The sequence below is a fragment of the Pelodiscus sinensis genome, chromosome 6, assembly GCF_049634645.1.
Source record: "Pelodiscus sinensis isolate JC-2024 chromosome 6, ASM4963464v1, whole genome shotgun sequence".
NCBI classification, from domain to species: Eukaryota; Metazoa; Chordata; order Testudines; family Trionychidae; genus Pelodiscus; species Pelodiscus sinensis.
The window spans coordinates 101,587,846-101,600,918 of record NC_134716.1 but is presented as its reverse complement, the minus strand read 5'-3'; the positions used below and the strand labels follow the sequence as shown (position 1 = coordinate 101,600,918).

Below are 13,073 nucleotides of genomic sequence, written 5' to 3'. Positions count from 1 at the left end.
TTTTGTAATGAATGTAATTGACATCTCCTTGGCAAACAACAGTTTTACAGAATTGAAATGTGTCTTCATAGTCTTTGTAGTTAAATTATTTTATTTCTCTAGACTTAAACAATAAAATAATGCATTTAAAAATAGCATCATTTAGTACTACCCCTAGAAAGGAAAAATCAAATACAAAATGGGAAATAACTGGCCAGGCAGTAGTACTGCAGAAATATATCTGGGAATTCTAGTGGATCACAAATTGAACATGAGGTAACAATGAGTTGTAGTTGCAAAAAAGGCTGATATCATGGTGGGAAGGGGGTGCATTAAAAGGAGCATTGTAGCTAAAGCACAGGTATGTTAGGCATTGGTGAGGTCTCTGCTGAAGTATTGGGTCTAGTTTTGGGTACCACACTATAAGAAAAATGTGGATGTACTGGAAGCAGACCAAAGGAGAGCAGTTAAAAATGATAAAAGGTTTAGAAAACCTGACGTATAAGGAAAGGTGTTTTTTTTTTAAGGCATGCTTTTAACCTTAAAAAAAGAAGTCTAAGGGGTGACCTAATAATAGTTTTAATATATGTTACAGTGTTATAAAGACCGTGGTGATGATTTGTTCTCCGTATCAGCTGAAAGTAGGTCAAGAACACAAGAATGGCCATACTGGGTCAGATCAAAGATCCATCTAGCCCAGTTTTCTGTCTTCTGACAGTGACCAATTCCAGGTGACCCAGAAGAAATGAACAAAACAGGTGATCTCTCCCCTGTCTCCCATTCCCAGCTTCTGACCGAGGCTAGGGGCACCATTCCTGCCCATCCTGGCTAACAAGCCATTGATGGACCTATCTTCCATGAATTTATCTAGTTCTTTTTTGGACCCTGTTATAGTCTTGGCCTTTGCAACATCTTCTGGCAAAGAGTTCCCCAAATTGACCATTCATTGTTTGAAGAAGTACTTCCTTTTGTTTATTTTTAGTAGATAGCAGGTTTAATTTAATTTAGTGGCCCCCCCTAGCTCTTCTGTTATGAGAGAGCATAAATAAATCATCTTGATTCATTTTCTCCACACCAGTGATAATTTTACAGACCTCTACCATGTCCCCCATTAGTAGTCTCTTTTCCAAGCTGAAAAATCCTTGTTTTATCACATTCTCCTGATATGGAGCTGTATCTTACTCCTAATCATTTTGATTGCCCTTTTCCAAACCTTTTCCAATAGTGAGAGAGCTTTTTTTGAGATAGGATTACCGCATTTACAAGGAGTATTCAAGATGTGGGCATACCGTGGATTTATATAGTGGCAGCAAGATATTCTGAATCCTTTTCTTAATGATTCCTAACATTGTTTGCTTTTTTGGATGCTGCTGCACTTGGAGTACATGTTTTCAGAGAACTATCCACAATGCCTTCAAGATCTCTCTCTCTCTCTTGAGTGGTAATAGCTAATTTAGCCCCATCATTTTATACACATAGTTGGGATTATGTTTTCCAATATGCATTACTTTGCATTTATCAACATTGAATTTCATCTGCCATTTTGTTATCTAGTTACCTAGTTTTTGTGAGATCCTTCTGACGTTCTTCACAGTTTTCTTTGGACTTAGCAATCTTGAGCATTTTTGTATCCTTTGCAAATTTTGTTGCCTTATGGTTTACTCCATTCTTCACATCATTTATGAATATGTTGAATAGGATTGGTCCCAGTACAGACCCTGGAGGACACCACTAGTTACCCCTCTCTACTCTGAAAACTGACCGTTTATTCCTACCCTTTGTTTCCTCTTTAACCAGTTTTCAGTTTATGAAAAGACCTTCCCTCTTATCCATGATATCTTACTTTGCTTAAGAGCCTTTGACGAGGGACCTTATCAAAGGTCTCAGAAATCAAAGTACACTATATCCACTGTATCCCCTTTGTCCACATTATTCTTGACCCCCTCAAAGTATTATAGTAGATTGGTCAGGCATGATCTTTCTTTACAAAAGCCACATTGACTTTTCCCCAACAAATGATGATAATCTGTGTTTAACATTTGTGGAAACTATAGTAAAGAATACCAATTTGCGTGCTACTGAAGTTAGATTTACTGGCCTGCAATTGCCAGGATCACCTCTTGATTCCTTTTTTTAAAAATTGGCACCACATTAGCTATCTTCCAGGCATTTGGTACAAAAAATAATTTAAATAATAGTTTTATAAACCACAGCTAGTAGTTCTGCAGCGTCCCATGTGAATTCTTTCAGAACACTAGAGTAAATGCTATCTGGTCCTGGTGACTTCTTGTTTAGTTTATCAATTTGTTCTAAAACCTGCTCTAACAACACCTCAATCTGGGACAATTCCTCGTGTTTGTCATCTAAAAACAATGGCTTAGATTTGGAAATCTTCCTAATCCTCAGGTAGGAAGACTGATGGGGGGAAAAAATAATCATTTAGTTTCTTCACAGTGAACTTCTCCTTGAATGCTTCTTTAGCATCTTAATCGTTCAGTGGCCCCCACTGGTTCGTTAGCAAGTTTCCGGCTTCTGATGTAGTTTTGAGTTTTTTAGCTGGCTGTTCACATTTCTTTTTGGCCTTCCTAATTATATTTTTAAACTCATTTGCCAGAGTTTATTCTCCTTTCTATTTTCTTCACTAGGATTTAACTTCCACTTTTAAAAGATGACTTTTTTTTTGCCTGTCACTGCTTCTCTTACTTGGTTGTTAAGCCACAATGACGTTTTGCTGGTTTTCTTACTATGTTTTTTAACTTGGGGTATACATTTAATTTGAGCATCTATTAAAAAGTAATCTGCTTAGTCTGCAGCAAGAGAGATTTAAGTTAGATGTAAGGATAAAATATATAGAATACTTAAGTACTGGAATAGGTTACAAAAGGAGTTATGGAACCCCCATTATTGGAAGTTCTTGAGATCAGATTAGACAAACATCTGTCAGGGATGGTGTAGGTATACTTTATCCTGTCTCAGCACGAGGGGCATGGACTAGATAACCTTTTAAGGTTCCTTTTCAGCCACACATTTTTATGATTCACTGATGAAAAAAGCAAACACAGACAAGGACAAATAACTCAGCCAGACAGCCAATCTCTTCTCTCCTCCTCCCCCCCCCCCCCCCCAAAAAAAAAGAAAAGGCTGGGAACACACCCTCAACACTCTCCAAAAAGACTGAAAAGACTTAACAGATGATCCTGTCCATCTCTTACCTGGCTGCTTAACGTACCTCAAGCTATAAGAGTATTTTAGAAATGATATCTGATTAAGTAGATTTTACCTACAAAAGCTTATGCCCAAATAAATCTGTTAGTCTTTTTAAGCTGCCACATAACTCTGTGTTGTTTTTGCAGATACAGACTAACACAGCTTCTCCTGGAAACACTTAAACGAATAGTCTAGTAGCAGCTTAAAGACTAACAAAACACAACTTAGATATTAGAGATAGGAAAAATGCTGCAGTACATCCCTCTACAAAATTCAGGTTTAATCCCAGTAGTGTGCAAAGAGGATGAGTTTACTCTTTTTGTAATAGTAGTAGCTATACAAATCAGAATTGAAGCTATACTAAGACTAAACTTAGTACTTGAAATGTGCATACCCAGAAAAGTTTTGGATGTTTAGAGACACTATTTATTCTTCTGTGAATTGTACTGGGTTTTTAAATATTTCACTTGGTTTCATTTAGGGAGTTACGCATATAGGTTACACAGACCTTCCAAGTAGAATGGCTACCCAGTCCAGCACTCTGTACTCCAACAATGTTACCAAGCTTTTAAAGGCAATAAGTCCTGATAAGGAAAACTTCTACTTTGATCTGAAGGACCAATTTGACTATGGCACTTTGGACCATGTTGTTAGAGGCACTGTAGTAATGAAGGTAAGTCAGAATACTATATCTTTATAATGTGTTTTTGTTTACTTCCAGACCTAACATTGAAATCTCCTTAAATCAATACTAAGGAGGTAAATATTTGCTTGCATTATGGTAGTTTATGAAATAGTGTAAGACGTACAACTTTGTTTTTATGTTCATGTTAATGATCACATAGAGCAGAGGTATGTTTATCACAGCTTTATTTTTTTGTTTGAAAGGCAACGTCAGTTTGAAAATCTCATTTGTTTGAAAATCACATTTGTTTGAAAATGCAGTTCCCTACTATGGTTTACAGAAAAACCTAAGATTTCTCTAACTGAATGATGCCAGCAAAAACTTTTTCTGTATTTTTTGGGGGGGCTTGCTTTGAGAATTTGGCAGCACTTTCTAAGTAGACATTTATGCTGTTCCCATGTATAATCAGTTTTTCCCCTTGCTGAAAAACATCCTTATACGCATTCCAAAAGGAGCAGAGAAACTCTCCTAAAATCTATTCTCAAGGAATTCAAGCAAATAAAAATTAGGAGGTGCTACTTAGAGGGAGTTCTAGCAGAAATAGAATTTTAACATTATGTTCAAATTAGGGGGTTGTGCCCCCTCGATCGCTACACTCGCCTACCCCCTTCTCTGCCAGGGCTGAGGCTGCCCTGGCTCTCCTCCCCCTCCTCCCTGGCCTCTGGGGAGGGCCTGGCTCCAAGTGGCCTTGGCCTTGAGGTGGCCCCAGCTCTTCCTCCTCCTCCTCCTGCCTCCTGCCTCCCCCTCCCTCCCCGACCTTGGCTCTCCCCTATCCTTCCACTAGGCTGGGCCAAGGTGACATCAGCCGTAGCTCTCCCCCTGGCTACCAGTTGGGCTCAGATGGTGGAAGGGACCCAGATTCAGCAGCTCCTCACTGGAAGCGCAGCTGGAGCAGCCCATGTGGAGCAGCTGACTCCAGCAAGTGGTTGAGGGCGGAGGCAGAGGTGGGGCTGTGGAATACAGAGTAACATGATGACATCACTGTCGTCCCGCAGGAAAAATAATACATCTATAGAGAGAAAATCATCAAGTAGACAGTGTCGTTTAAAGTTGTTTTTTTAGTATAGGTCAAAACGGAAGGAAACTTTAAGACCGTAATTTATTCCTAGAACAGGTCCAGCATCAGCAACGGTAATACAGATTTCTTCTCTCTGTTCATATTATTGTGCCTCATTTGTGATTTTATGGAACATTTGTGAAGAGGGAAGGGGGAAGTAAGTTGATTCCTTGTTCTGTCTTCTCTAACAAAGATGTCAGTTGTGGCCTTTTGTGATATTGGTGTCTGTCTACAAGAACCTGAAATAAGACCTCTAAATATGTTCCTTGTATTCCAGGAAGTGAGTTGTGTATAGATGTTGTTTGCTTTTTAAATCTGAATGTGTACTTATCCGTTCACATTATCAAGACAAATTCATCTGAGCAGGAAATATGTCTGTTCATATGTTTGAGAGGCAACATGGCTGAGCAGATATGGCACTGGACAGATAGTCATGACACCTGAGTTCTATTTTTCCACTCTATTACTGACATACTGTATGAACTTGGTCAGATGGCTTCACCTCTCTGTACTTATGTTTGTCCTCCTCTCCTTTGTTTTATAATCTGAGTACGTAAATCCTTTGGAACAGGATTTGCCTCTTTTCTGTACATATTACTGTACGCAGCACCTGGTCCTGGTATTCTACGTTCTAGACTAGTCATACTTCCTCGGGTGCCTAGCAGCTGGGGAAGGAAAGACAGGCAGGAGATGGTGCTTGTGGGGAATCCGGTTTAAGCTGTCTCTCTTCTCTTCCCTCCCCCCCCCCCCACTCATGGGGTGTGTCTAGACTACATGGCTCCGTCAACAGAGCCATGTAGTCTAGACACACCCATGCATTGCTGCCTCTGCATCATAGGCGGGATGTTGGAGCAGCCCCTTTCTGCGGCAGGCCCAGGCATGCTACAGACAAAGGCTGCTCTATGGGATGCCAGCGCAGCCTCAGTCCGTGGAGAGCTCAGGCAGCAGTGGGCGCAGCAGGTGGGAGCTGGTCTGTGAAGGGAGACAGATTTTAAACCGACTCACCTCATGGACCGGCTCCTGCTGGCCATCCCGTGCTGCTGCTTCTGCTACAGAGGCAGCAGCGCAGGATGGCAGGGGACTTCCCTGGGAGTGGGGCTAGATGCATACTGGCTGTTGGCCCCATCCCTGGGGACCATCAAATAATCGTGTAACCACTAAGATTTGGTGAGGTTACATGATTATTAAATTGAACAATATCTAACATCCCTAGTTCCTACTTGTTTCCTGATGGTCCACTCTCCTTTTCTAGACCCCGCACTCTTGCATGCACTTGGGATCAGAAATGTATGTTGATCCTGCTCTTGCCTCTGAGGGGTGGGATGGGATTGGGGAGTAAGGATGTGAATAGTTAATCAGTTAACCCTTAATGGGTGAGGCTTATTGGTTCTAGTTAACCAGTGGGAGCTAGAGCAGCTCCTTGTCCACCGCAGGCAGGAGCTGCTCCAGCCTCGCAAGGCCTGCTGTGGGTAGGGGCACTCCAGCCTGGCCAGAGCAGCCCCTCTCTGAGGTGAACAGGTTGCTCCAGGCTGGCCATTGCGGATGGGCCTGGGCTGGAGCAGCTCCCTCACCCACCCCCACTTTAATCGTTTAACTAATTAAATGGGATTTTACATCCCTATTGGGGAGGAAGAAAAATACATTAGCCCCTTCAATATATCCATTGCAGGCATGCTAGCTCCCTGTGCATCTCCAGTTCCTCTGACCCAAATAATAATCTTTAGCTTTCATTGAAAAGACATTTGTTATGGAAAACACTCTCTTCATAATTATGACTCCTATTTGACAATCCACAAATCAGATGTTCACCCATCATTCTTTGATTTAGGCTTTGACACTAGTCTGAAGGATTTATTTTTTGAAAAACAAGAAATGATCAGTCGTGTAAGCTGTCGTGCTAGAGGTAATTGTAACTTTGTGTGTTGTCAGGATGGCAAAGTGACTTTTCCTGCACCGCCACCAAACAACATTCCTCAGGGAGTCCCTGTGAAACACAAGACTGTGGCTGAGCTGAAAGCGGAAAAAGAAGCCACGATTACACCTTTTAGAAAAACTATGACTACTGCCACTGCCTATACTGCAGGTGAGAGAACTTGGAGTCACTTAATGATGGCTATAGTTGGACTGTCAGTGTGTTATGTGCCAAATTCAGCCTCTGGAAAACTTAGGGGTTGTCTACAAGGGGAAAAATAATTTAGTTTAGTTCACTTTGGAAATAAATCAAGCTGAATTGAATTAAGATCATGTAAATTTTGAAAGAGCATCCACGTAAGAGGCAGTTTAATCTACTTCAAAAGTTAATTCATATTAATTTTTTCATGTAGGCTAGTCCTTAATTAAAATAATAAATTTTAATCATTCTATTAATAACTAGTTCTAAATTTGTTTTTTGGGGTGTAAAAAAATGGACTGGTTGAATGTTGACTTACTGCAAAACCAATGCAATAATTGTTTCTTGGAGAACAAACTTAAAGAATATCACAGAAATGCAGTTATTCCTACATCTCAGCTCAGAGGGGTGTGTGTGTGTGTGTGTGTGTGTGTGTGTGTGTGTGTGTGTGTGTGTGTGTGTGTGTGATAATTGTTTCTTGGAGAACAAACTTAAAGAATATCACAGAAATGCAGTTATTCCTACATCTCAGCTCAGAGGGTGTGTGTGGGTGTGTGTGTGTGTGGATTGCCTACTTAAGAATTTGTGAAATACTTAGTATAAGAAAGATACTGGTTGTTCCTCATGCTTAGCAATGTTTGTGGGCAAGTATTTTGTTTTCATGAATAAGGTTTTCAGTTAGCATTTTGCATGTACCAATATTGTACATTAGCTTACTAAGGAATTCAAAATATATAATTGCCGTGTCTTTTTTCTTTAAAACTCATGTTTTTAAATATTGCAAAGAATTTCACTATGATTGTGACACTCTTATTTAGCTTTTACATTTAATCAAAACAGGGGAGACACCACTATCTTTGCTAAGGTAGAAAGCTCTTCTACCAGTATAGCTTAGTTTGTGTGTTTAAAGAAAACTCTGAGAGCATTTTTATTAATAAAGAGCTTCCCTTCAGGCCCACAGATCTGATTACATTTATAGACAAAACTGTACTTGAGTTTTAAGTTCAATGTTGTCACAGTTCAAGGCATCTGCATCTGTATTCCCTCTCATGACCCATCAAAAGCACTTGCTCTAGGCTCCCTGCTCCACATCTGTCATCTCTCTTGGACAGAGACTTCTATGTCTCTGTCCTGACTCGGGTATTTCCTAACTGCACAGCTCCCTTCCCATACTGTGACCTCTCCAGGAAACTCAGGCTCCCAAAATTGCTTTATTTTTTGCCTCAGACAATAAATGATGTATTTGCCTACCGTTAAGCTACCACACTGCTCTTTCTAAGCAATCATGTTTATTCTTAATATAAAAGCACGACTGAGAACTTGAACTATAAAAGAACTTGCATGCATGGGAATAAGCTTACCAAATATCACACCCTTACTCTAACAAGGGCTCTGGCTTCATAGGCAGTGAATGAAGGTAGGGCTGGGGGAAGCAAGCCCCATGCCTTCTGCACAGGCTTGGCCCTTCCTACAGGAGCTAAGCTGTCTCCCCATCAACACCACGGGAAGGGCAGAGGGCACACAGTGCCAGCCTTCCCAGCCCCAGAGCACTGGGGGGGGGGGGGGTGTGTGTGTGCTCGGAGGCAGTAACCATTCACCTCCCACTATGCCTACAGTAGGCATTTTGGGGGTGGAGTCTGGGTGGGGCCAGGCTGTCAGTTTAGGAAGGCAGTGTCTTCCCCTACCTAGCATAGCTTGTGCCCATGTCTGGCTGGTAAACAGTCCTTCAGGCCCTACACAGATGTTTTCTTGAGGTCAGAGGTTCATCACAACTTCAGATCAGAACAAGCATACTCATGAGTCAGTGAGTCCCTTCCTTATTCACTTTAGGTCTTTGAAGACACCGTGAATAGGTAATCAGCCAGACAATGAGTTTCCTCCTCTTGATAAAACTTCAGAAGGCTGACTTCTTATGTAATTGGAGTGAATGCATTTGAATGCTCCCTAAAAGAACATGCACACAATCCCAGAAAAGTGCAGTAATGTACAGTTGGATACATTTGGGAAATGGGATGGACACAGGGAAATGCACATTGATCAACTGCTATATCTGATTTACATATTCGCCATGTTTTAGAGTCTCAATAGAAACATAAATAAACCATTCAGAGATCATAATTTTGCATTAACTATGTCCTCATTTAGGTCTGACTAGCTTGCTGGGACTGGGCATTGCAGCTCCTAATTCTGCATTCCCACAGATGGTGACAACGTTTGGTTTAGCTGGAATAGTAGGATATCACACAGTCTGGGGTGTGACCCCTGCGCTTCACTCTCCACTCATGTCCGTGACTAATGCCATTTCAGGTAGGTGTCTGTCCTGCAGCTACTTGTGTTGTATAGAGGAAATACTATGAGATTTTATCAGCTTACAGTAGAAGTTGAATCCTCTGTATTTAATGTAACCTATACATCTACTGGGTATGGTTCACTGTAAGTGGTCTGTGTGCCACTACATGGGACAGTGAACCACACTGAGTAGATGTGTGAATTACATTAAGATGCCAGGGAGTCACCTCTGGGTCTAATTGCTGGCAGCTTCCCTTAAAGTGAATTCATTACAAATCTGTTCAGGCAAATATACTTCATTTTTTAAAAAAGTGATTCAGCATGTAACTGGGTTGTATCTTCTCCGGGCCTTGGCAACATCCTGTTGCTAAAATCATCTCCCGTGCCTTCCCTTCAGGCAGACTTGCTGCTTTCTGCTTCCCTCCCCATTCACATCACATTCAAGTCTCTTAGTCCTCACCTTTCAGATCCTAAACATCAGCCCCTGCTTACCTCTGTTTTTCATTTCTACCTACTTCCCTTTTTACTCCCCTCAGTCCTCCTAAGCCTGTATCCTAACTGTTCCCCTTCTCCCCTTTTCCTGGTCATCTTTCCAGAAGTGAGTTTTGAAGAGGAACATGAAGTTTATAACCCTCTCCTTCTCTTGAAAAAAAAGAAAAAAAATACACCAGCACTTGAGCTAGTGTGAGTCTGAGCAGTTTTGTCTTTCATAGACTGTAAGTTCTTTTAGATGGGGGCAGTTTTCTCTTAATATTTGAACAGCATTTCACAGAATTGTTTACTCTCAGTGTTGGTAGTAAATTAGCCATCCTTTTGAAAAGAACTACTGATCTCATGAGCAGCAAAGTAGGTAACATTTGCGGCTTAACTCAGCCTTTAAGGGTACAGCCAGTTACTAAGCTGCCTAAATTAGCCTTTGATGCATTGTATTTCAAAAATGCATTGGTTTGTTGTTTCTGATGTGTTCTGTGGCACAATTGGTAGATTTCCAGTTAAATAAAAATTGACAATCTTGATTCAGAGGGATTAAACAACAGTGATGTGTACAGTGTTTGGCAAAACTGTGGTCACATGGTATGTGTTGATTCTTGTAGTAGGGATGTTAAATATTGGTTAATTGAATAGTCGAGTAACCTCATGAATTCTTATCGGTTACTTGACTATTCTGTAGTTCCTAGGGGTGGGGCTGGCAGCCAGTGCACTCTGGCACTACTCCTGAGCAGCCCCCTGACACTCAGCGCTGCTGCCTCTGTATCCGAGACAGCAGCATGGCATGTTGGGTGGGAACTGGTCCACAAGGGCAGCCAGTTTAAAAACCATCTCCTCTTGCTGACTGGCTGCCTATCACCCCACATTGCTGCCTCTGATACAGGGGTGACAGCAGCCCCTGTTAGGGGGTTGGAGTGGTCTGAGCTCTTGGACCTGGCAAGAGCCATAACTGAGCTGGGCTGCCTGCCCGTCTACCTCTTAACACTTTAAATGCAGAGCCACAGAAGGGGTAGATCCCAGACCCATTGCAAGCCAGGACTGAGAGCCTGCTTGCCAGTATGCTAAAAAATTGACTGGTGGAGGAATGGGAGAAATGCATGTAGTCTATAGCATTAACCTATAAGCTTTTGCTTATCGGTTAATCGACTACACCAGTGTTTCTCAACCAGTGGTACGAGTACCCTCAGGGGTACTCGAAAGAAGTCTGGGGGGGGGGGGTACTTCAATGCAACTGAAATTTGGAGGAAACTGAATTTTTGGTTTAAGTTTTACAGTGCTTTATTATTTTTGTAACTTTTTACACCCAAAAATTTCATTGCCTGCCCAGCTACAATTAAGTTGTTTAAACAAATGTGTTGTAATGGTAGGGGAAAAAAATGGCGTGTGTGAAAACTGTAAGTACTGGGGGTATTTATAATTTTTTTTTTTTTTAAAAAAGGAGTTACTTTATAAAAAAAAGTTTGAGAAACACTGGACTGCACTATTAAATCCCTATCTAGCAGCAAAGATTGCTGCTTGCTATATAATGAGTTTATGTTCAATAGCTTACTTGCATCTTTTATTTATTTATTTATTTATTTTTTAATTAGGACTGACTGCAGTTGGTGGGTTGGCATTGATGGGAGGAAGCTATGTCCCTGACAATACTCCTCAAGGACTTGCTGTGCTTGCTGCTTTTGTGTCATCTGTCAACATTGCTGGTATGAGCATGTTAACTTTCTATGAACATGAATCAAAACAGTTGGATCACAGTCCATTAATGCTTTCTACTTTTGTAGTGGTATAGATTTACAGGATTACAATTTATGGATTGGGATCATTTAACAGGCAAACAAGCTAGTATGGTTGTTGACAATTGCCTCCTTGTGTGCCCTTTCTATGATGTCATTTCCTGTTGGAGAAAGTCTTAGGATAGCAGTTGTCCTTTATGGTTTAATCACTATGGTGATTGCATGGAATACAAGTATTCCTTTGCATCTTGAAATGGAATGGTATATGTCCATCTCCCCTTTTTGGCCACAATTTTGATCTGGACTCTTCAAAAGACTCATAATAAAATTAGGGAACAGAACATGCTTTTTGCTGTGTAACATGGAATGTCATCTGACTTCCATGAAGGCTGGCTGGGAAGCGGGGAAGGGGGAGAAGAGTGAGCATAATCTCCATTCTTATCCCTGTGTTGGCAGAAGCTTTGCCACCTGGTTAGGGTTTTGGCTGCAGCAACCAAGTGCAGCCACTGGAGAATTTTAATCGGAAACTACATAGTATGTCAGTGCATTTCTATCCCACAGTATGGTGAAGAGGAAAGATGCATGCTTGAGTGATCAAGCCAGTGGTGTGATCACGAATGAGCTGTGCGGCTGAGCTGATGAACAGTTGAGAGTAATAGCTGATAGGTAGGTCACCTTGCAAATGTGTGGAGTGTCCTGCTGATCCTGGGATCTCTCCGTAATTGCCAGTTCAAAAACCTTTCCCTCCATGGATAAATTTCCTGTGTAGTCTAAAGAAAATGGTTATATCTGACCTTAATCCTAGATACCTGTAAATTGGCTGATACACCATATTTCAAGCTTTCCAAAACTCTTGCTCACTCAGTCACAAACTTCTATCCCTGTGGTTAATAGGGCTAACTAATTTTTTTCCTGGTAGGTTGGCCAAGGACTAGTTTAAGCTTTCATTTTTTTTCTTTTGTATTTGGCAAGGTGGTTTTCTGGTTACACAAAGAATGCTGGATATGTTCAAGCGTCCTACTGATCCTCCTGAATACAATTACTTGTACCTGCTCCCTACTGGTGTCTTTGTAGGGGGATATGCAGCTGCTCTCCAGGGTGGCTATAATATTGAACAGGTAAGAAAATCCTTCATTTTCTGTCATTTGCAGATCCAGCTTTCAACAGCTCTTTCCCATTTGGCAATTGGCCTTAAAGTGTACATTAAGCAAATCACTTTGATCAAACATGTTCTGAAATAACCATACAAAAGGGCTATATGCTGCTCTCCTTCATCTTCCATCCAACTCTTTCTCAAATTGCATCTAGTTTTACCTCTTATTTATACACTTTGTAAAGATGACATGGGCAAAGGATCAGAACCGAACAAGACAAGGTCAAATGACTTTTCTGATATTTCAGGTTTGTGAGTAACTTAATGCCACTCTAAGTATGGCATTTAGTGTAAAGGCTGGAAAAGGAAAAATTCACTCTGTTGATCTTGTTTTCTTTCTCCCCACGCACACTAAATTGCTATACTTTCAGCAC

General features: G+C 41.1%; 1 protein-coding gene across 1 annotated transcript in view; it reads left to right on the top strand.

Annotated features, from left to right (window-relative positions):
- Positions 1 to 13,073, top strand: part of NNT (nicotinamide nucleotide transhydrogenase) — an 85,667-nt gene that overhangs the window by 31,513 nt on the left and 41,081 nt on the right. Inside the window, exons 9-13 of the mRNA XM_006139514.3 lie at positions 3,668 to 3,859; positions 6,858 to 7,011; positions 9,184 to 9,345; positions 11,406 to 11,516; positions 12,519 to 12,664. Coding sequence (XP_006139576.1) covers positions 3,668 to 3,859; positions 6,858 to 7,011; positions 9,184 to 9,345; positions 11,406 to 11,516; positions 12,519 to 12,664 — 765 coding nt within the window. The remainder of the gene's footprint in view (positions 1 to 3,667; positions 3,860 to 6,857; positions 7,012 to 9,183; positions 9,346 to 11,405; positions 11,517 to 12,518; positions 12,665 to 13,073) is intronic.